Raw genomic sequence first — 25,095 nt, 5'->3', positions numbered from 1 at the left:
ACTCTTCAATACAAGATTCATTAATCACATATGGCTATTGAACAGTTGAGATGTGGCCTAGTATGGCTAAAAAACTAAGTTTTTAATCATATTTATACTTAATTAATTTACTCTAATTCGTAGAAGTCCAGTGTTGTTAGTGGCTACCATATTGGACAAAGAAATTCTGTAAAATAAGTAACAGTGAGAGATAGAAACATTTTAATGTTTTGTACTTCATAGGTATCATTTTTTTTTCTTTTTTTTTTGCGGTACGCGGTCCTCTCACTGCCGTGGCCTCTCCCATTGCGGAGCACAGGCTCCGGACATGCAGGCTCAGCGGCCATGGCTCACAGGCCCAGCCGCTCCGCGGCATGTGGGATCTTCCCAGACCGGGGCACAAACCCGTATCCCCTGCATTGGCAGGCGGACTCTCAATCACTGCGCCCCCAGGGAAGCCCCGTAGGTATCATTTTTGAACTAGGATTTTGAACTAGAAACTTCTCTCTTCGAGTGTTCTGTATTGTATCCCATATCTTTCTTTCTGCTCGTGCTGGAAAGTATATGGCATCTTGTGCAGAAGAATGGAAGAGTATTCTAAAGAGAATAGAGAAATTTAGGAAAAGTGCTATTACATTTGGCTTAAAACACTCAGTTTTTACTCTCTCTAGTTTGATGTCAGATCTGATTCCTTTATCAAAAGAAATATCTTCCAAGATGACACAACCTTTGTTTTCCTTTCTATTTATTGTTTGTGTGCATATTTTTGAGCGTGTAGTATAATAAAAAGTAAAAAAAAAGATAATTATTTTAAATGTGTTCTAAAACATTGTTTTTAACTTACTGCTAAATTTAAAAATACAGTGATAGTAGTGATAAGCCTTTTGATCAGTGTTCTCCCCACCTAATGCTCAATATTGTTTTATTATTTTTTATGATCATGAAGTATTCTGGTGATTTTAAAGTCAGCAGGAATTAATATCTGAATCTTATTATACATTCTGTTACTAGTTCCATTTTTTTTTATCTGTTTCTTAGGAAACTAGACAAAATAGTTCCCTCTCCCAATTCATAAACTTTTTTTGTAGATACTCAGTGACATAGAAGGAGTACAAATACTCAATTAGCTTTGGCTATCTGTGTTTGGACCTTTGTGCATCTATTAAATGTTATCTTTTCATTCTATGGCAAGAATTTAAAAGTCCTGAACCTGAGATGTTGAGAGAAGGCATGATCTTTCCAGTCTTCTGATTTTTCATTCATCTCTGTGTCTTCACCACCCAGAACTACATGTCCATTTTTGCATTTTCTCCAAGGAAATGTGTGTGGCTGTTGGATTTTGTGCATCTTTTTAAATCTTGTATTTGCGTTGGACACCACCACTTTCACTTCCTTTTCCACACTGATTTTTCTCGGGATACTTCTTTTTTATCATAGCATCACACAAAACTCAGCTTTGCAAAATATAGACATATCAAAGACATGGAGCACAGTCAGACGTTAAAACTGCCAACTACCTGAAGCTTGTTAGTTCAAGGTGTCTGACAGATGTCACTGTGTTTCCCTTCTTTAGATTTCTTGAATGTTCCAAGATGTTCACGAACTCAGAGTTTTCATTTGCTCTTCTTGCTTCTTGGAATTCTTCCTATTCTTCTTCACATGCTGGCTTGTTCTCTTAGCCCATGTCTTCTGCTTAAATTTACAAAGCATTTTTAACATACCATGGGATTCACTTAACTGAAAATTTTATCTAAAATTTTTGAATATATGTTCATAAGTGAAAAGAACTTTGATTTCTATTCTCATACTTTTCTTATGGTTCTGAAATGAATGCTACACAAGCTTAAAAAATGCAGTGTGTATTACAATGGGTTTATATAATCCTTGTGTATTAGGTGAAATTCACCAGGGGAAAAAAAAGGAACACGTAGGACTAAGGAATTTTAGGGTGGTGTGGTGACATTTTAATTTTTTATTAGTTACTAAAAAGTCAGTAGCTGATTCATGATTTCTATTTTCCTGTAAATTTTTGTATTTTATACTTTTACGTAAATGCTTTCCTTTCAAATATATTTGCAAATTTACAATGATTAAATTTCTTATATTCTTTTATCATTTTATAAATCTCTGATATGTCAGAAGCTATTTTACATTATTTATCCTGAATTTTGCTCACTCTTATTTTCTTTCTTTTTACCTTTATTAATGCTGCCAAAGATTTATAAATCATACTAAGCATTTTAAAGAACCAGCCTTGTTTTTTTATATTTTTGCTATTGTCTACTTCCCTATATAGTTCATGGATTTACTCACACAAATATACCTCAACAGTTTCTAAGCTTGCTATCTTTATTCCACTCTTATTATTTCAGAAGAATCTGTTATATTTACACATTAATCACTACCACAGAACTAAAAAAATCTGTCACAGTAACAAGTGTCCTTCATCTTGCTGAACATAAGGGGACATTTTCTATAAATCCTCTTAACCAAATATCTTACTATAACTTACACTCTTTTCTTCTTTTCTGATCCCTTTACACTAAAATCCTAAATACATTTATCTATACTATCGTCCCTATTTTGTCTTCTCTCATTTTGCCTTGATCACATTCCAGTAAGAATTTTGACCCCATTAGAATGATGAAATATACTTTGTCAGTGTCAACAGTGACATATCACTATATTCAAGGTCAAGTTTCAGTTTTCATCTTACCTGGTTGTAGCTATTGATACAATTGCTCATTCTTGAAGCACATCCTTAGCTTGGCTTCACAGATGCCACTGTCAGTCCTCTAACAATACTAACCTTATCTCTTAGTTGGTTTACTTGTTTCTTAATCTATGTGAAACCATGCCCACAGGGTTAAAAATTCCTTTCTGAAGCCATGCCCCATAATGTTAACAGAAACTGGTGACCTACAGAAATCCTTGAGCTTGTCTTACAGAACAGCAAATAAGGGAACAGCTGGTTAAAAACCCCTCTGTTTGTAATACAACAAAACTGGCTGAAACTGGGATGGAACCAGTGTGTCTGAACCAAGTCTGCACAATAGACTTGCTTGTCTATAGATGACCTTTTGATGTCACAGCGCCAAGTTCCCCCACATGTTTAATACCAACTCCCAAAATTTGCACATGTGACCCAAGAAGAGGCATGAAACCTGCTTGTACCTGTGCATAAGAACTTAGCAGCACTTCCTGGAACTTTGTATCCAGCTGCTCTCCTCCTTTCTTTACCACTCCAAAACCCTAACCCTTAAATATCCACCTCACTTGCCACCGTGGAGACGGATTTGAGCCCTACCTCCTGTCTTACCAATCAACTTTGCAATAAGGCTTTTTCTTTTCTTAAAAGCCAGTGCCATAGTATTGGCTTCTATGTGTGTCAGGCAGTGAGCCCTTTGCTGACATGTACACATGTAGTAATACTAAAAATTACTCGAGTCTAATGGCTGTACATTTATTCGTGTGCTAATAATTGCCTATATTTATTTTCCTTTAATTCAGGCTCATATTCATTTCCTATTCAGTATCTCCAGTTTACTATCCAATAAACTTCTCATACTCAACACATTCTAAGTCATTCTCTGATCTTTTCCAACCCGTGGCCCCAGCCTGTTCTGTGTATAGACTTCGTCATCTCAGCAAATTTCTCTACTCCTCATCCAGGTGCTCAGGACAAAAAACATTATCCAAATCCAAAGACTCGAATATAGAAAAACATAGTTTAACAAATTAGGTCTATTATGTTTTAGAAAGTTTCATAAAAGTAGAAACCCTTGAAAATGCAGGTTGCTTGTAGTTTGGGGAAAATACATTAACTTTTTTATAACACAAACAAGGCAAAATTTTTGACCTAAAAATAAAAAGAGTATTATGTTTTAGAAGTACTCATGTATTACGTACTTTAAAGTGCTGGGACCAAGTATAGTTTCATAAAAGGAGTAATAATTTGGGCCAGGATGACATGAGGGGCTTTTCCTTTGACAGGGCCATAAGAATTTATGTTTTTCCCAAATGCAGCAAGATGTTGGCTATGTTTATATAGTAATAAATTCAGTTTTGTCTTCTATGTATAAACAGATATTAAATATTCTAATATCAGTAAAAGCTATCTAAAATACTGCCTGAGCTCAGGAAGACAGCCATAACTTGAAAATTTAGTAGAACTTGCTTATTATAGCATAAATTTTTACTTTAAATTTAAATAATAAGCAAAGTCAACAAATTAACGATACTGAAGAGACCAAACAGTGGGAATCTATAAAGTAGCTATAAAATATTAATTTCTGTATTACTCATAATCTATAGTTCTGGCTCTATTTCTATTAAATTTCACTAGTTTTATGTAATTATAAAGTAATTACATGAAACATGCAGTTGTGGGAAATCACTGGAGCCCAAGTGATTATGTTTCTAATCAAGAGGAAAAGCATTAAGAAGGCATCATTTCATATATTTGAAATTGTGGCAAAATATAAAACTGGCTAGAATCCTAATTTTTCAAAATGTTTAACAATAATCTAATATATTGACAAAAATTTTACAACCTTTTAATCTAAAACTGGTCATGAAATGAAACTCAAAACTTTACTCAGTACTAGGCTTTTTTCTGCCACAATTCTGTAGTAGACAACCTCTAAGATGGTCCCCAATAATCCCCACCCTATGTTTTTCAAGTTCTTATAAATCCTCTCCCCCTTGTGTGTGGGCTGATTTTAGTGATGCACTTTATTTATTTATTCATTTCTAATGAACACAGCAAGTGATGGGATGTTATTTCTGGGATTAGGTTTCAAAGTACTTTGACTTCTGTCTTGCTCTCCCTTCTCTCACTTTCTTACTCTGATAGAAATCAGTTGACATGTGAGACGCTCTATGGAGAGGTGCACATGGCAAGGAACTGATGTTGCTGGCCAGTACCCGTGAGGACCTAAGTTCTGCCAACAATTCTGCTTGTAGGTGAAACTTCAGATAAGCAGCCTTGTGAGAGACCCTGAGACAAAACTAACCTGTGCCCAGATTACTAACCCAGAAAAACTATGAGAGAATAATTATTTGTTATTTTAAGCCACTAATTTTTTGGAGTAATTTATTATGTAACAATAAATAACTAGGATAAATCCCAACAGAGGTAGTATTTCCATATCTGCTTTTAATCCATAAATTCAGGATAAATAACTTTGTGATGCTTCAGGTAATATTATCTACAACTTATTCACTAGTGTTTGTTCTGTGGCATATAGTTCATGATCAGTAAGTATCATTAAAATTCACTAAAGCAAAAAGCATATGTTATTTAGATTTAAAACTAGGAGGGACAAAGTTTTACCTTATATTAGGCAACAATTCTTCTGAAATGTAATGTTTATGTATGACATTTAAAGGGCTGGGTCAGTATATGTTTCAGAACTGGTTAAACTTAAAGAGTAGACTAGTAGAAAGTTTTAAAATAAACACTTAGTGACGCTATTAAGCAAAAATTGGATAGGGGTAAAATTGTATTACTTTTAGGATGAACATAATAAACACCTTTCTAATTAGAAATTTTGTTTTTTTTCCCTAGTATTGATACATTTTGAGATTGTGTGGTTTATTTATTATATACACACAAAGGGTGGAGAGATATTGAGAGAGAGAGTAAAAACAAAATAGGATGAGATTTGACTTTCAAAATAAGTTAATCATTACAGGATAACATTAACAAAGGTGTGCAGTACCATATATATATATTTTTTTAATTGAAGTATAGTTAATCTACAATGTTGTGCTAATTTCTACTGTATAACAAAGTGACTCAGTTTTACACATATATATATTCTTTTCCATTATGGTTTATCCCAGGAGATTGGATATAGTTCCCTGTGTTATACAGTAGGACCTTGTTTATCCATTCTAAATGTAAGTGTGCATCTACTAACTCCAAACTCCAAACTACCACTCCATCCCTTTCCCTCCCGCACTCCCACTTAGCAACCACAAGTCTGTTCTCTATGTCTGCGAGTCTGTTTCTGTTTCATAGATAAGTTCATTTGTGCCATATTTTAGATTCCACATATAAGTGATATCATATGGAATTTGTCTATCTCTTTCTGACTTCACTTAGTATGTAATTTCTAGTCTCATCCATGTTGCTTCAAATGGCATTATTTCATTCTTTTTTATAGCTGAATAGTATTCCATTCGATATATGCAACATATGTTCTTTATCCATTCATCTGTTGATGGACATTTAGGTTTCTTCCATGTCTTGGCTATTGTAAACAGCACTGCAGTGAATACTGGGGTGCATGTATCTTTTTGAATTACAGTTTTGTCTGGATATATGCCCAGGAGTTGTACTGCTGGCTCATATAGTAATTCTATTTTTAGTTTCCTGAGGATCTTCCATACTGTTTTCCATAGTGGCTCCACCAACAGTGTACAAGTGTTTCCTTTTCTCCACATCCTCTCCAGCATTTGTTATTTGTAGACTTTTTAATGATAGCCATTCTGACCAGTGGGAGCTGGTACCTCATTGTAGTTTTCATTTGAGGATTTGTCTAATAATTAGTGATGTTTATCATCTTTTCATGTGCCTACTGGCCATCTGTATGTCTTCTTTGGACAAATGTCTGTTTAGGTCTTCTGCCCATTTTTTGGTTGGGTTGTTTATTTTTTTGTTGTTGAGTTGTGTGAGCCGTTTGTATATTTTGGAGATTAAGTTTGTGTTAGTTACATTGATTGCAAATATTTTCTCCCCTTCTGTAGGTTTTCTTTTTGTTTTGTTTATGGTTTCCTTTGCTGTGCAAAAGCTTGTAAGGTTGATTAGGTGCCGTTGGTTTATTTTTGTTTTTATTTCTATTGCCTTGGGAGAGTGACCTAAGAAAACATTGGTACAATTTATGTCAGAGAATATTTTGCCTGTGATCTCTTCTAGGAGTTTTATGGTGTCATGTCTTATGTTTAAGTCTTTAAGCCATTTTGAGTTTATTTTTGTGTATGGTATGAGGGTATGTTCTAACTTCATCAATTTACATGCAGCTGTCCAACTTTCCCTGCACCACTCCCTGAAGAGACTGTCTTTTCCCCATTTTATATTCTTGCCTCCTTTGTCGAAGATTAATTGATGGTAGGTGTGTGGGTTTATTTCTGGGCTCTCTATTCTGTTCCATTGATCCATATGTCTGTTTTTGTACCGATATCACACTGCTGTTTTCATTACTGTAGCTTTGTTACTATAACTTTGTAGTATTGTCTGAAGTCCAGGAGAGTTTTGCCTCCTGCTTTGTTCTTTTTCTTCAGGATTGCTTTGGCAATTCTGGGTCTTTTATAGTTCCATATATATTTTTGGATTATTTTTTCTAGTTCTGTGAAAAATGTTATGCATAATTTGATAGGGATCACATTAAAACTATATAGTTCTTTGGGCAGTATGGCCATTTTAACAATATTAATTCTTCCAATCCAAGAGCATGGAATATCTTTCCATTTCTTTGCATCCTCTTTAATTTTCTTTATTAATGTTTTATAGCTCTCAGCATATAAGTTTTTCACGTCTTTGGTTAGCCTTATTCCTAAGCATTTTTTTTTTTTTGGTGCGATTTTAAAAGGTATTGTTTTTTTGACTTTCACTTTCTGATATTTCATTATTATTATAAAGAAATGCAACCAATTTCTGAATATTAATCTTGTATCCTGTTACTTTGTTGAATTTATTATCAGTTCTAGTAGTTTTTGTGTGAAGTCCTTAGGGTTTTCTTTATATAATATCATATTATCTGCATATAGTATCAATTATACCTCTTCCCTTCCAATTTGGATACCTTTTATTTCTTTTTCTTGTCTAATTGCTGTGGCTAGGACCTCCAATACTGTATTGAATAGAAGTGGTGAGCGTGGGCATCTTTGTCTTGTTCCAGATTTTAGTGGGAAGGCTGTCAGCTTTTCACCATTGAGTATTATATGGCTGTGGGTTTGTTATGAATGGCTTTTATTATGTTGAGATATGTTCCCTCTGTACCCACCTTGGTAAGAGTTTTTATCATGAAGGGATGTTGAATTTTGTCAAATGCTTTTTCTGCATCTATTGAGATGATCATAGATATTACACTGATTGATATGCATATGTTGAACCATCCTTGTTAACTTGGGATGAATCCCACTTGGTCATGATATATGATCTTTTTTATGTGTTGTTGGATTTGGTTTGCTAGTATTTTATTGGGAATATTTGCATCTATATGCGTCAAAGATATTGGTCTGTAATTTTCCTTTTTGGTAATGTTTTTGTCTGGTTTTGGTATCAGGGTGATGGTGGCTTCATAGAATGTCTTTGGGAGTGTTCTTCCTCTTCAGTCTTTTAGAAGACTTTTAGAAGGATCAGTACAATTTCTTTTTATGTTTGGTAGAATTCACCCTTAAGCCATCTGGTCCTGGACTTTTGTTTGTAGGGAATTGTTGTTGTTTTTATTACAGAGTCTAATTTACTTCTAGTGATCAGTCTATTCAAATTATCTATATGTTCTTGATTCAGTTTCAGTGGGCTGTATATTTTTAGAAACTTTTCCCTTCTAGGTTGTCCAATTTGTTATCATGTAATTGTTCATAGTATTCTCTTTTTTTTAATTTCTGCATTATTGTTTATTAACTCTCCTTTCGCATTGCTTATTTTGTTTATGTGGTTCCTCTCTCTTCTTGGTGAGCCTAGCTAGAGGCTTTTCAATTTTGTTTAGCCTTTCAAAGAACCAGCTCCTGGTTTTATGATTTCTTTCTATTATTTTTTAATCTCTTATTGATTTCCTCTCTGATCTTTACTATTTCCTTCCTTCTGCTGACTGGCTTTGTTTGTTCTTCTTTTTCTAATTATTTTAGGTGACAGGTTAGGTTGTTTGAGATTTTTCTTGTTTTTTGAGGAAGGCCTGTATCACTATGAACTTCCCTCTAAGAACTGCTTTTGCTGCATCCCATAGATTTTTGTATGGTTGTGGGTTTTTTGTCCTTTGTCTCAAGGTATTTTTTTTTTTTTTTTTTTTGCGGTACGTGGGCCTCTCACTGCTGCAGCCTCTCCCGTTGCGGAGCACAGGCTCCGGATGCACAGGCTCAGCAGCCATGGCTCACAGGCCCAGCCGCTCCGCAGCATGCGGGATCTTCCCGGACTGGGGCATGAACCCGTGTCCCCTGCATCGGCAGGTGGACTCTCAACCACTGTACCACCAGGGAAGCCCTCAAGGTATTTTTTTAATTTCCTTTTTGATTTCCTCATTGACCTATTGGCTTTTTAGTAGCATGTTGTTAGTTTCCACGTAATCATTTTCTTTCCTGTGGTTTATTTCTAGTTTCATGCTGTTGAGTTCAGAGAAGACACTTGAAATAATTTCTATACTCTTATATTTGTTGAGCTTAGTTTTGTACCCTAGAGAATGTTCTATGTGCATTTAAAAAGAATGTGTATTCTGGTGTTTTTTTGGATGTAATGTCCTGAAAATATCAATTAAGTCTAACTGTTCTATTGTATCATTTAAGATCTCTGTTGCCTTAAGATTTTCTGTCTAGAAGATCTGTCCATTGATGTGAGTAGGGTGTTAAAGTCTCCTACTCTTATTGTAGTCCCATCAATTTCTCCCTTTAGGTCCGTTAGTATTTTTTTTAATGTATCTGGGTGCTCCTTTATTAGATGCATATATGTACAGGTGTAAAATCCTCCTCTTGTATTGATCCTTTCATCATTTTAGTTTCCTTTATCTTTCTTTATGGCCTTTGTTTTAAAGTCTATTTTGTCTGATATGAGTATTGCGACTCCCACTTTCTTATCATTTCCATTTTCATGAAATATCTTTTTCCATCCCATCAGTTTTAATCTATATATGTCCTTTACCCTACGTGGGTCCCTTGTAGGCAGCATATTGTAGGCTGTTCTTTTTTTTTTTTTTAAATCCAGTCCGCCAGTCTATGTCTATTGGACAATTCAGTCTGTTGACATTTAAGGTAATTATTGATACATCTGTATTTATGGCCTTTTTAAAACTTGTGTTCCAGTTGATTCTGTTTCTTCTTTGTTCCTTTTTTTTATGTGTGTGGTTTGATGATTTCCTTTCATTTTATGCTTGTATTCTCTTCTTTTTTTGTTTTTTGTCTGTTTTTGATTTGTGGTTACCCTGTTTTACAAGTATGTTAACCCCTTCCAATATCTGCTTGCTTTAGACTGATAGTCATATAGGCTCAAACAGATTCTGAAAAAAAAAAAAAAATTATTTTCTTACCCTCCTTTCCTGATTTTATGATTTTGATGTCCTTTTTTACATCTTCATGTTTATCCTTTTGCTGTTCCTTGGGTTTTTCATCGCTTTCACAAGTAAGTTTTTTTTTCTTTTTTTTAATATGTATATTGTCTTATTTAAGTGATTTATTTTCCAATTGTGACTTCTTCTTTCCTATATCTTCTTGCTTCTTTTCTATTTAGGAAGACCTCGCAGTATTTCTTTTAGAATAGGCTCTGTATTGCTGTATTCTTTTAGTTTTTGCTAGTCTGAGAAATTCTTTATCTCTCCTCCTATTCTAAATGACAATCTTGCTGGGTAGTATATTGTAGGTTTGCAGATTTTTCCCTTACAAGACTTTAAATGTATTTTGCCATTCCCTTCTGGCCTGCAATATTTTTGTAGAGAAATCAGCTGGTAGCCTCATGAGGGTTCCTTTGTAATTCTTTGTTTTTCACTTGCTGCCTTTAGAATCTTCTCTTTATCTTCAACTTTTGCCATTTTTATTATATGTCTTGATGTAGGTCTGAGTTCATCTTGTTTGGGACCTTCTGCTCTTCTTGTATCTGGATATATGTTTCCCTCTTTAGGTTTGGGAAGTTTTCAGCCATAATTTCTTCAAATACATTTTCAATCCCCTTTCCTCTTTCTTCTCCTTCTGGAATCCCTATTATGCATAGACTGGCATGTTTTATATTATCCCATAGGTCTCTTATATTGCTTTCTTTTTTTTTTCATTTTTCTGTCTGCTGTTCTGATTGTGTAATTTCCAGTATTTCTACTTCCAGATCACCTATTCTTTCTTCTGCATGATTAATTCTGCTATTCATTGCCTTTTTCTCAGCTTTCTTCTAGGCAAATGAATTTTCTAATATTTTTTGGCTCCTGCTTATAGTTTCTAGTTCCTTTTTACAGTAATCTACATTTCTGTGATAGCCTTAATTCCTTCAGTACTTTCTTTACCTCCTCTTTTGAACTTGGTTTCTATTAGACCAAAGAGGTCTGTTACATTGTTCTTTCAGGGGTATTCTCTTGGTCTTTTAACTGGGAATGGTTCCTCTGCTTCTTCATTTTACTTATATTTCTTTTACTTTGTGAGTTTAGGAGAAACAGTTATCTACTGTAGTCTTGGAGGGCTATTTATATGCCGGAGTGTCCCAGAGTAGCTTATGTGGGTATAATATTTTTTTGGTGCAAGGGCTGCTTTTAGTTTGGATGCTTGCTATCTCTTCCTTTAGCACGTGCTGGCCATTATCCCCTTGAGTAGGGGGTGTGCAGGTGCGTTGCTCTTGCAGGCTCCCAGGAAGGTGGGGGCAGAGACTGGCACTGGCTCATGGGACCCTTGGCAGTGGCAGAGGTCTGCACTTGCTTCTGGAGTCTGAGATGGCAGCAGCGGCTCGCGCCTGCCCCTGGAGCTCTTGTAGGCAGTACCCTGCCACTTGAGAGTACATACGTGCAGAGAAAGAAGCTCCTATGGTGGTCCTGCCCCTCTCCTCCTGTGCACCCCAACAATGGCACCTTGCTTCTCTGGCAGGTCTGTGTTTCTTCCTGTACTCCCTTGGTTGGGGTGCACCACACCTCAGCTCCCTCAGGCTGTCTCCACATAGCCAACCCCAGTCCTTTCCCCAGGTCTGCTCCAAAGCCCGAGCCTCAGCACCCAGCCCCCGCCTGCACAAGCACAGGAGCGTCTCAGGCTGGGGAGCGCAGGGCTGTGGCACCAACCATCTGTGCAGGTGTCTCTCTGCTTTCCCCTCTGCAAATTGGTTGCACTGCTCTTCTCTGAGGCTTCAAAGCTCCCCCCTGCCATCCTGTCCTGGCTGATTTCTCCACCGGTGAGGGGACTGCCCAGCGTGTGGAAATCTTTCCTCTTTCACAGTTCCCTCCCAGGGGTGCAGGTCCTGCCCTGATTCCTTTCTCTTTTTTTCTTTTTTCTTTTGTCCTACCCAGTTATATGGAGATTTTCTTGTCCTTTTAGAAATCTAAGGTCTTCTGCCAGCATCCATTAGGTGTTCTGTGAGAATTGTTCCACATGTAGATGTATTTGTGGGAGAAGGTAAGCTCCATGTTCTACTCCTCCGCCATGTTAATCTGATTCCTGGCATATTTTTTTTCCTTTGTGACTTATTTTATTGAAAGTCAACTAATCATAGTGGCTGTAATGAGATATAAATACAAACTACTTGGAGAATTGGTTTCTTTTTTTAATGCATGCCTTAAACCCTCAGTCAGTGAAGATATATTTCATGACCTATAATTCTTCCCTCTAGGAGTCTATCCACATTTAAATTTCCACATTTTACTTTTAAGTACCTGCTATGTGTCATAAATTTATTTTGTGACTTTACGTGTCAAGAACAAATCTTCCTAACTTACAGCTTTGGTTTATATAAGGAGTTCAAAAGGCTGTCATCTATTTTAATGTTTTTAGTGATTTTCTTTTTTCTTATTTTTAACTGGTTAAATAATTAAACCAGTTCAGAATATTATGTGGAAAAAAATAGGAATAAATTGTACAAATGTCACCATAACAAATACAAGGTAATGAATTCTCATGTATATATCTTCATTATATTTTTAAAATATCTTTATATTTTGGAAGAGGCACTTTATTATGAATTTCATCAGTACTAGTCACATTTATACTTTCACATCTATACTAAACATATCACCTACTTACAAACATCTACTTTTTTAGTTCTACAAATGATAATGTGAGCCTAAAGGACAAGGGCTTTTGAGTGGTAGAGGTAGAAATTGAACCCACTTCACCTGCTCTCAATTCAGTGCATCTTATGCATGGCTCATATTGTACATTTTATTATCTGTCTCAGTAAGTCTCAGTAGTTGAGAACCTAATCATATTTTTAGTAGAAAAGCATATAAGGGATGGAGAAAAGAACACTTGCCAAGAATTTGTATTTCTAGCTTTATTGAAATATAATTGACATGTATTATACATGTATAAAACATTGTATAAGTTTAATGTGTGCATCATGTTGATTTGATACACATATATATTGCAAAATGATTGCCATCATAGCATTAGTTAACATCTCAGTTATTTCTCATAATTACCATTTCTTTTTGTGGTGAGAACATTTTGGATCTACTCTTTTAGCAACTTTCAAATATATAATACACTGTTATTTTGTATAATCACCATGCTGTACGTTAGATACCCAGGACTTATAATTTAAGTTTGTACCCTTTGAATAACATCTCCCGATTTTACCCATTCCCCAGTCCCTGGCAACCATCAGTCTACTCTCTGTTTCTACAGGTCCAGCTTTTTTTGATTGTATAAGTGATACCATACAGTATTTTCTTTCTCTGTCTGATTTATTTCACTTAACATAATGCCCTCAAGGTACATCTCTGTTGTGCAAATTTCAGGATGTTCTTTTTACAGCTAAATAATATTCCATTATATATATATACACACCATATCTTCTTTATTCATTCATCCATTGATGGGCACTTAGATTGTTTCCACATCTTAACTACTGTGAATATTGATGCAGTGAACATGGGTGTGCAGATATCTCTTTATAATCTGTCTCATTTCCTTTGGATATATACCCAGAAGTGGGATTGCTAGATCATATGAAAGTCCTAGTTTTAATTTTTTTTTTTTTTTTTTTTGTGTGTTATGTGGGCCTCTCACTGTTGTGGCCTCTCCCGTTGCGGAGCACAGGCTCCAGACGCACAGGCTCAGAGGCCATGGCTCACGGGCCCAGCCGCTCCGCGGCATGTGGGATCTTCCTGGACCAGGGCACGAACCCGTGTCCCCTGCATCGGCAGGCGAACTCTCAACCACTGTGCCACTAGGGAAGCCCCTAGTTTTAATTTTTTGAGGAATCTCCACACATTAAAAGATACATACTCATGTAGCTGGAAATTAAGTTTTTTTAAAAAAATGGGGCATTTAATGTATACTAGATAATTTCCAAGTACTTAAAATCATTAACTCATTTAATCTTCACAGTAACCCCATGATATGCATACATATATTTTTGTATGATTTGCAGATGAAGGGATACCGAGAATTTAAATAACTTGCCAAAGGTCACCACGTTATTATATTGCAGACACTTTGAGCCTAGCACTCTGGTTCCAAACCAGTGATCTTAATCATTACACTGTATTTATCATTCTTAAGCCTGCTAATTTCAGGGCAACATGTTTGATAGTCTGAATAAACTTCAGGCTCAAATAAGCCAATTTTTTTTCTTTCTTTTTTTTTTTTTTTTTTGCGGTACGTGGGCCTCTCACTCTTGTGGCCTCTCCCATTGCGGAGCTCAGGCTCCGGACGCGCTGGCTCAGTGGCCATGGCTCATGGGCCTAGCCACTCTGCGGCATGTGGGATCTTCCCAGGCTGGGGCATGAACCCATGTCCCCTGCATCGGCAGGCGGACTTTCAACCACTGCGCCACCATGGAAGCCACTAAGCCAATATTTTTGTTTAATTTTAAAAATTATTTTGGCTTATGTGCTCTTGTTATAACCAAGAAACTGAGAATTACTCTAAATATCCTGATTATGGGTTTAGAATCCTGTGCATTTTATGATTATGTTCATTCTTTCAAATTCACAGCATCTTAAAATAACAACAATTAAAAAAACCGCACAAAACTGTGAATGCATTTTACAAACACAACTTAGGAAGTTGGGCTACTATTTTCCTCTGTTTAAATCTTTCTGGGCTGCTGATTAGAACAATATGATTTAGGGTTTTCCCCCTAAGGATTAGGAAGCAATTAGTCCTAATGTGAAGGAATGACGGTCAATGCACATTGCACATGGGAAACATAGGATTTAATATTTGTCCTTGATAAATACAACTTCCTACTCAGTATTTCTGACATAGTTTTACAATGTTACTTGTAAAAAAAACTTCCTAGGGCTAGTGACTACAGGGTTTGTTACCAAACCAAACTTTGGCCTACTCACCAGACGTGGAAAAAAGCCAATCTACTGACACTGGGTTGTGAAGGAAAGTACAGTGTTGATTGAGGGCACCAAGCAAGGAGAATGGGCAGTTTGTGCTCCAAAGACCTGAACTCCCTGATGGATTTCAGGGAAGGGTTTTTTAAAGACAATGTGATCAGCTCATGCACAATTCTCTGATTGGTTGATGGTGAGGTAACTAACAAGGTGATGTTTCAGGGATCTCAGACACCAACCTTCTGGTTCCACCTGGCCTGGGGTCTTTGTGCTGGTGGTCAGCATGCAGTTAACTTCCTCCACCTGGTAGGGGTTTTAGTATCAGCAAAACAACTCAAGGATATGGCTCAAGATATTATCTATGGCCCTTGAGAAGGAACTAAAGGTCCTTGACTTTGTTTTATGGCTAAACTGTTATTATTTTGTCTTGCTTGACTGCTTTCCTTTATTTTTGCATTTGCTCACTTCTCTGATTAAATTTGCTCTTTGTAACTCATGGAAGGCAGAGGAGGCTAAAACTTTCTACAAACAAGAGCTGGGGGATCTAAGGTGGGGGGAGGTTGTCTGTCCCCAAGAGGGCCCCACAGGGTCCTGCTTGGTTTCAGTTTGAATAGTTTCCTTTTATGTATGTAAAACTGAGACCTTTGTATTTTAAAATATTAGTGCTAAATTTGAAGGAGTTGACATTTAGATAACTAAGGAGGGAATGTTTTCAGCAAGACTGGGGTCAAATTCTTCTTAGACTAGACTGTTTCACATAGAATGGAGCTGCCAGTGGAAGTCTAATGTGAACACATGGCATTTAATTTCCATGAAAGTTTCAATATTCTGAGTAAAATGTGGCTATGAGTAAAATAATAAAATATAAGTGGAATAGCATTACAATAGTACCCTGCTGGGTTTCAGCCACCAGCAGTGGAAGGGGCTGTTCTAAGAGCATATGTCTTTTTGGCAAAATTCAAAGGCAGCTGCTCTGGTTAGTTTCATAATGCTCGTGAGATTTCCATTTGATTATAGAAATGATGTCTGCCCTCTGTTGCTAGGCCTGTCATTTTGCATTTGCCCTACCTGTGATGTTATTTGTTAAACTGCTTTTAATGAGAAAAAATACTTCCTGAGAAAAGCTTTAGCAACCCGCATATATTCTTTTTCCATATCTCATCCTTATTTGTATTCCCAACATGATGGATGACAACAGTTGCAAACTCATAATATGATTGTTCTTATCATGCCATGATCTCTTGTAAATGCTGTCCTTTTTTGAGGTGGTGACCTGTTATATTTCTCTCTGCTGTCCAATTATTTTCTTGTAAAGGACTGATAAGTTAAATATGTGCCTGCTGTTTTTCTCTCCAAGAGCAGTTGCTCCTTTTTACAAATATTTAGAAACTCTGGACTTCCGTATCATAACAAAATGGAAGTCTTACTAATATTTTAATCTCTAAAAGTGAGATGCTAAGAGTCTCTGTACACAAATCTTAAATATGTATATATACAGTGAAGTATGTGCAAATTATTGAGACAGTAAATCTGGCTGGAATTGCTATTTTGTCATTTTTTGCTGATTATTTGGGCAGTATACATAGGATTTCTGAGTTTCAATTTACTCATCTACAAAACGTTGAGACAAGTTAACATATATGTTGAAAAAATATAATATGCAGATATATATTAAAATTTCTACATACAGAAAATAGGTGTATTAATCTGACATTAGTATTTCCCTGAGGACACCAAAGAAGTACAACTGACTACTAGGTGAGGAATATCTTATTTAAGTGGTTTGTCTTTTGAAGAACACTTTCTATCAACGTAACTCATTCTAGTTATCTAAAAAAAGTGACTTGTGGAAAAATTCTCTCTTGAAATATTTGTTTTGTTCTGGATTCACAATTTTTCTGTGACAAAAGGAAAACATACAGGACAGATTACAATTTATAAATAAAAGTCAGTAAAACCAGTCAGGATTATAGAACATTACTCAAAAGAGAAAATAGTTGGTTATGGAAATTGAAAGAGCAACACAGGTGCAGAAGTTAAGTGGAAATTATGCAGCCAAAATTTAAAAGAAACATTCAAGAAGTATTTGAAAATGAAGGATTGTTATGGCAAATCAGAGTACCAATAAGAGTGTGATCAGTGAACTAATTATATTATGTAAATTAAAGCATAATGAGTAAAAGAAGCTTCTAAAGCTTCTTATTTTCAAATAATGTAAGAGGTTGAGAGAACGGAGCCCAGGCCGCCCGTCAGGCCCGCAACTTGGCTTCCGAGGCGAGGGGAAGCCGGGTGGGCTGGAGTGGCCCCGAACCCAAGCCCTCTCAGCCCCGGACTCCTGCCCGGCAGGAGGAATCTGGGAAGAGGCGGATGCAGGCGCCTCCTCCGGATGCGTTGCTAATGATGGAGGAGGACGCCTAGGTGCTGCTGAGGCCTGCTTCGTGGTACAGCCCCTTCGCCGGGAGAGTTTCTTTAAAGTGCAGAGCTCACCCCTCACCGTCACCCCCGCGAGGTGAAACTGGTCGACGGTGATGGACTAGAGTTCAGGAAGCGCCATTCTGGACCAGCATTTGGCATCAACAGCATTTTATATCAGCGTGGCTTATATCCATCCGAAACCTTTACTCGAGTGCAGAAATATGGACTCACCTTGCTTGTAACTACTGATCCTGAACTCATAAAATGCCTAAATAATGTGGTGGAACAACTGAAAGAATGGTTATATAAGTGTTCAGTGCAGAAATTGGTGGTAGTCATCTCAAATATTGAAAGTGGTGAGGTCCTTGAAAGATGGCAATTTGATATTGAATGTGACAAGACCACAAAAGATGACAGTGCCCCCAGAGAAAAGTCTCAGAAAGCTATCCAAGATGAAATTCGCTCAGTGATCAGACAGATCACAGCTACAGTGACATTTCTGCCACTGTTGGAAGTTTCTTGTTCATTTGATCTCCTGATTTATACAGACAAAGATTTGGTTGTACCTGAAAAGTGGGAAGAGTCAGGACCACAGTTCATTACCAGTTCTGAAGAAGTTCATCTTCGTTCATTTACTACTACAATTCACAAAGTGAGTAGCATGGTAGCCTACAAAATTCCTGTCAATGACTGAGGATGAGCTAAAGACAGTAATGTACTTGTATTCTCAAATGTGGTTTTCCTGAAACCAAATCAACTTTAGTTGATATATTTCATTGGTTAATTTTTAGATGGGGAAAACTTAACATTATACTTTACTGAATCTGTGCATAATTGTTCCATTCCTTGGTACCTGTTTCACTTTCCATATGGCTGATGTAAGTTATTGCACACTGTTCCAAAGGGAACTAGCAGATTTCATTAACATTGTAATGTCAATTCCTTTGAAGGTAGTACTGTAGATGGAAAAACTTTTGCCATAAAAATAAATGTCTTTCTAAATCAGACCTTTTGGTCAAGCAGCTTGACTCAGAATGTACAGAAATATTTAAATATAAAATAGAGCTAAAGAAATATGAATATTCAGAATGTTTGTTTAGATCCTGAAAGTAACTAATGATAGTCCATAAGTAATAAAATATTGCTCTTATTAGGTCCTTCTGCCATTTATTTCATTTGTATAGTTTCCATATTGAAAAATTTTCCAATTATTTGATTTTAATTTATATAACTTGAACCCATGAAGCTATGGATATTCCTACTGTTCAAATTGCTATGATACCAAACTTTTAAGAATGTCCTTTTATGTTTTATAAAATCAAGCTTTAAATGACAATGATGAAATAAAGTTAAATGTGTATGTTTTAAAAAAGAAAAGGTAATCCTTGGTGGCTTATGTGAAATAATGTCATTAGTGCATAAAATATTCAGAGTATCACATCCCTGCAATTAGCAGTTATGTTGAATATTTTTTATTTACCCTTTCCAATCCATTTTCCACCTTTCTTCAATCTACTCTGTGCCCTGGTAATGCCAACTTCCATGGAATAAATAATTAGAACTCCCTTACCCACATCTAGTTGTGTTTAGCAACAGGGTTTGTTTGGCATGGTACAGAGGATAGGAATACAGCAAAGTCAGAACATGTTATCTGCCCAGCTTCTTCCCTGCCATGTTGTGGGTTCCTCCCCTAGACCTCAGCCCTCAGCTTCTGTTGAGCTAAGTATTCTGAGCATGTATATGCAAATTGGGAGAAACTATTTGTATTAATGTAATTATTGTATTATTCCAACTATGCTAGACTAGTTCAGTATATGTAAACCTAGAAACAATGCCATAACAACTTAAAAAAGTAAATAATATAACAACAAAGTATCAGAAAGAGAAATTAAGGAAACAAGTCCATTTAACTTTGCATCAAAAAGAATAAAATACTTAGGAATAAACCTACCTAAGGAGGCAAAAGACCTGTACTCCAAAAACTATAAAATGCTGATAAAAGAAATTGAAGACAACATATTTTCCATTATAGAATGGAAAGATCACAAGTTTTATATTTAACACACCAAAGGGTAAATTGTTCCTGCAGTATTTACTTCCTGTGTAATTTTCATGTCCATTAACCTCAGTTTTCTAACCTGTAAGATAGTTTTGATAATACTAACTTTTCATAATAGTTGTAAAGACATCATTTGAATAGGATTTAAGAATATAAGACAGATGGTTGGAAAGCACTGTTTTGGTGTACAGTAGGAAGCCCCTATGCCTGAGACACCTAGGATCCATTTTACTAAAAATAACTTTTAACGAAATTACTTAAAATTTATTAGTTTTTCACATTTCTCTTTTTATTCCCTCCCCTTGCAAAAATTATGTTTCTATAATCTTGTGTTTGATATGTTTTACTTTCTTGTTATCCTTTAAATAAAGCTCTGAACAGTCATCATTTTTCCTCTAAGTATAACTTTGACTATTTAGAATTGCTTTGATGTATGCAATTCTAATTTTGATTCATTTACTCCCAGATTTTCGTCCAAGAAAAATTGTTTTTTGAAAGGCAGAATTTTTTTTGAGATTAGTTTTTTTTCTCATTTTAAATTATATTTATAGATTAAACACAATTATATGATTCTATTCTGTTATAGCAGTCATATTATTGGGTTTTGACTTACAATTTATAAACAAAAACCAATATGTAATAGAATTTCCAATCCCATTCACCAGTCAAAATAGAGCTAAATCATTTCTGAATCTAGGATATCTAGAAATGGAGTTATAACTCTAGCTTTCCAATAATTAAACTTCATTATCCAATTATTAATATGTTTTGATGTTCATAAAGTAAATAATATTGCTATGCATCTGGATTTTCGATGCTAAGCGATGAAACAGAAGTTTCAAAAGGATATTCACCTGAGTAAGAATAGTTCTGTAGGAACGTATTTTGTGATCACTGTTTTATTCTTCTGGGTAGGCAACTCTTCCCATGCTCTGTGCTCAGTTCTCTTTTGTAGATCCCCTTCTATTATTTCCATCTCCTTTCCTCTGCCTTTCTTTGCCTTCCAACTTCATTCTTCACAGTGCTTGGTCTCATCAGGTTTCATTGCCTGAACTGTCATTGTGTGTGTGTGTATGTGTAAGTATGTGTGCATATATATGTATGTGTGCATATATATGTGTATGTGTGTGCACACACATTCTGTGTATCTGTATATCTGTGTCCTTCTGGCTCTTTCCTTGATATATGGACCTATAAATCTGTGAAATCAGCATCTCCACTTAAAGGTTCTCAGGAACCCCAAAAACTCAGCATGTGTCAAACTGAAATCACTCTACCTGAATTTATTATATTGTGAATAGTATCACTCTCACTCCACTGTCCAGCCAAAATTCCAGTCTTCTTCCTTGTCTTGTCCCTCCTTCTTATCTTTCCCACATCAAGTAAAGCACTCCAACCCTCTAATCCTTTGAATCCTACCATCCAAATATTTTTTTGAACCTATCCACTCTTCTATCGCATCTTTCCCAAAATTTCCACTACCATGATTTAGAACACAACCACTTCTTTCCTGGATTAATGTTTAGTCTTCTAATAAGTCTCTCTGCTCTGAGTTATTTCCATGTCCACATGTTCTCCACACAGTAGCCTATTTCTGTTTTATTTCTAATTATCATTCATTTGTTTTGAGTTGAAAGGAAGCTATTGTTGGATATTAATATCTCCAGTTATTAAAAACTACTCTGAAAAGAAAACCTACTCTGCCAGTTCAGAGGCTGTTGTTGTGAGGTGGTGGTGGTGGGAGCAGTGGTGGCAAAATAATCTGAGCATTTGAGGTACCCATTCCTCCATTCCTGATTCACCCAAGATAGCTCTGCATTTATCTTCTTTGTATATTATAAGTCTGCATTATTTTTATTGAAGAAAAGATGTGACAATGGTTGGAAACCATTATTATATCATTTTTCCAAGTAAAATTGTTCTCTATTGCAAATTCAATACAAATATGCTTACTACAGAATATCCCAATAAACAAATCCATATATCATGTTCCATCCCCTCAGAGTCCCAGAATTTCTCTGGAAATTATTTTTGTTTTCAGTAGAATGTAGTTTACTTGCTTTTCTTATGTTAGGTCTGTTCTTTCTCTCTTTTGATGAGCAGATTTAGCAGACCCAGACACAAACTTCCCAATCAAATTAAATGATTAAAAACGAATTTAACTTATTAAATGTGTTCTTAATAGAGAATGCAAAGAGAAAATTTTCAAAAATATTTCCACAAGCATACACTCAAAATAAAAGCAATTGATTTTATAGCTAAAACCCAAGAAGTAGTCCAAGTGAGCTAATTTTTTAAAAAGTGCTATCTCACTTTTTATAAACTCAGAAATTTTTCTTTTTTTGTTTGTGGTTTTGTATGCTGGTATTTTGGGTATGAATAGCTCTGGGCTAATGGCACTGGTTATAGATAATACTAAGTTGCTTGGGGGTTTAGGCTCTCGTATACACCATTACTTCTGTTTTGCTGGTTCTGTTTGCTGAAAAGCATGATTCTTGTGTGCCCTCCCTGGCTCACATTCCAGAGGCAAACAGGAGTACTTTCAACTCCTGTCTCCACAACCAGTGACTTGTCTGTTAACAACTGCATTCTTTTATGCTGAGTGGAGCATAAAAGTGTAGCTCACTGCACTACCACTTCAGGCATCCATGGTGAATCAATTAAGGATGTACTCGAGATAAAATCTCAGCTCAACTTTTAAATTTTTATTAAGTATTTGCCCCATCACTTGGACTACACAATTTTGGAGTCGCCTTCTGCTAATATTTTCTGGATTAAAGAAGAATTTTCTCATTTGTAAGATCTTCATGCCCTCCCTGACCTTCAATCTCTCTATCTTTTACTAGGACAGACAAGTTGGAGAAAAGAAAGATTCCCAAAGATATCCATCCTCTGTGGCCTCTGTTAGTTCTGAGATACGTTCCTTTCAATCAACACCAGTGTGGATGTATCCTGTCACTATAGCAACCATCTGCTTTCAGTAAGTTATTTCTACTATCTCTGATTTTCATTACAGACTCTATTTTAGTAATTCTTTAGAAAATAAGATTGCCATATTTAGCATATTCCTAACCTGAGTGCTCTTATTTCCTAAATCAGCAATTTTCTGCTTTTAAACAATTCTGAATACAATTTTACTTAAGTAACTCAAGATTTAAACAAACAGTAGAATTTTGTGAAAAGGACAAAATTTTGTTCAGTGGCTCAAAAGTAGTTGATAATTGGATTTAAAGATCAAGACAGAGTCAGTGTTTTATTGGAAATGAAGATCTTCAAAATATTCTTTATTTGGTATTAGTAAGTAATTCCACCAACTCCTGCCCCAGTTTTAGAGTTAACATTGGCTGCTACTCTAGATGATCTGACTAGATTTCTTGGTTACTTATTAACTAGTAGAAGGATGAAATTTCCAGGTGGTTCTCACAGTGAAAATTTATGATTCTTCGTGGCAAGCACAAAACAGTAGTTAGCCACATAAAAATTAGTGAATAATAAATTATGTCCAATATAAAAATTAGATGGTATGAATAAGCTATATATTTTAAAATATAAATAAATTATGCCTGTAAACTGTTATTTTATTTGAATAATCAATGAAAAGAAAGCAAAAGATAGTGATCAATGGATTTTATTACACTTAATCTTTTTAAGATTAGTTTCTCTTTGGAACAACCATTTTCTCTAATCTCAGAGTAGATACATATGAAATTATCAGCCATCCTTCTTTCTTTTTCTATTTGTTACCACAAAGTATCATGATTTTTAATCACATGGCTTTGTAATTTAGTGTTGGGAAATCAAATTTTCCAATTCTGATTGAGCAGGCATTTTTTAAAAATTCAGCAAATGTGTATTTTTATTAGCAGGGCAGGGAATAGAGTGCAGTTGAGTTATGCAAACACAGGGTTAGATCTTTTCTTTATTTAAAAGTTTTATATTTTGCTCATCGAATTTTTGCATTAAGTTGGATTTTTAAAATTGCATGAAAACATTCATCTTGAAAACTGAGTTTTTGCTACACCCTAAATTCTATACCTGAAGTGAGTACCTAAATTCTCTTGCCCTAACCACAGTCCTGTTATTATCAAGATCCCTTGAGAGATTTGACATATTCATTCATAATATTTAAAGATTTGTTACTAAAAATGCTAAATAATAATTTATTATTCCATGAAGATATGTTATTTTTAAAGAACATTTTCATTCCATAGTCAACGATAACAAATTGTTAATAATAACAAATCATTTTGGCTTTTCTTTGGATGATTTCCTAGGAAAGTGTGAAATCATAGCAGATAAGAAAATAATTGTCTTACATGAGCATTCTAATTATAAAAATCGAAATTATTTCTACCTGATGCATTTTTCTAAAGAGAAAACCCATTTACTTACATAAAAGTTGTATTTTTATCTAGGATGGGCTTTTCAAAATGAATGAAAGTCTAGATATCAAGTCAGTCTTATGTTGTTATGCCACAGATATTCACAGAAGAAATACAGTTTTAAAAATGATTTACTCTAATTAAACCTATAACATTTTTTAGTGGTCTCTTCCTCATTTTAAAAAGTAGACTTCCACATTTAGTTGCATGTTTGACTAGCCTTGCCGTAAGTGAGGCAATAAAAATAAGGTAAGGGGAGTTTAACATATGGTGAATTATGTGTTGGATTTGTCTATTCTGCTGGAGTGACACAGGGAGAGAAAAAAAATTTCCTGTAAATAAATATTTTTTCAAGACTTGAAGCTTTATATTTGTAGTTAGAAATAAGTAATTACTGAAAGACCATAATGTCCCTGTTGGATTTTATGAATCTAAAGATTATGTGATTTAATTTTGATATTTCATACATTGCTTGATATTTCATAATTCCTATGAACATTGGTACATCTCTAGCATCTTTAATTATTTGATAAATATATTAGAGTATTTTACATTTATAGCAAGAAATATGGCATGGGCAAAAGTCCATGAGAAGGAAACAATTATATCAAGTAAAACATAATTGAATTCTGTTTCTCTGAGGCAGTGTATCGGGTATTTGACTTACTAGTAGAAAATCACTTAACTTAAAAGAGCTATGTAAGTGAAAGCAAGTTTCTTTAGCATCTGGCTCTTACTGTTCTTATAAAAAGTTATGTGCTGCTGTTTTTTTCTTCAGTGTTAATGTGAATAGAAGGAATTAACTAAGTGCAAATGTATTTCACAGCATGATATGCTACAGGAAATAATGCCAAATACATGACAAGTAGAATTAGCAATTAAAATTAGGCATATAGTTATTATCACAGTATGAGTAAATATATCTACATTCTTACTGACATCAATGAAGATAGCACTGAGAATAAGTGAAAAGTTCATTTCACTATTCAAGACAAATTATAATCTTCACTGAGGACCTCAATAACAATTGAACAAATTTTTCTTTGTGTGTGTGTACCTGTGTCCTGATTTTCAT

At 35.2% G+C, this 25,095-nt stretch overlaps 1 protein-coding gene across 1 annotated transcript in view; it reads left to right on the top strand.

Moving 5' to 3' along the window:
* The window catches only part of LOC307185490 (mitotic spindle assembly checkpoint protein MAD2A-like), a gene marked incomplete at both ends in the record, with an annotated part of 33,874 nt that extends 15,601 nt beyond the window's left edge, over window positions 1-18,273 (top strand). Inside the window, one exon of the mRNA XM_079919809.1 lies at window positions 17,645-18,273. Coding sequence (XP_079775935.1) covers window positions 17,645-18,273 — 629 coding nt within the window. The remainder of the gene's footprint in view (window positions 1-17,644) is intronic.
* Window positions 18,274-25,095: the final 6,822 nt, after the last annotated feature.

Source organism: Stenella coeruleoalba (assembly GCF_951394435.1).
Source record: "Stenella coeruleoalba genome assembly, chromosome: 4".
Lineage (NCBI taxonomy): Eukaryota > Metazoa > Chordata > Mammalia > Artiodactyla > Delphinidae > Stenella > Stenella coeruleoalba.
This window is presented reverse-complemented; position numbering and strand designations above follow the sequence as displayed.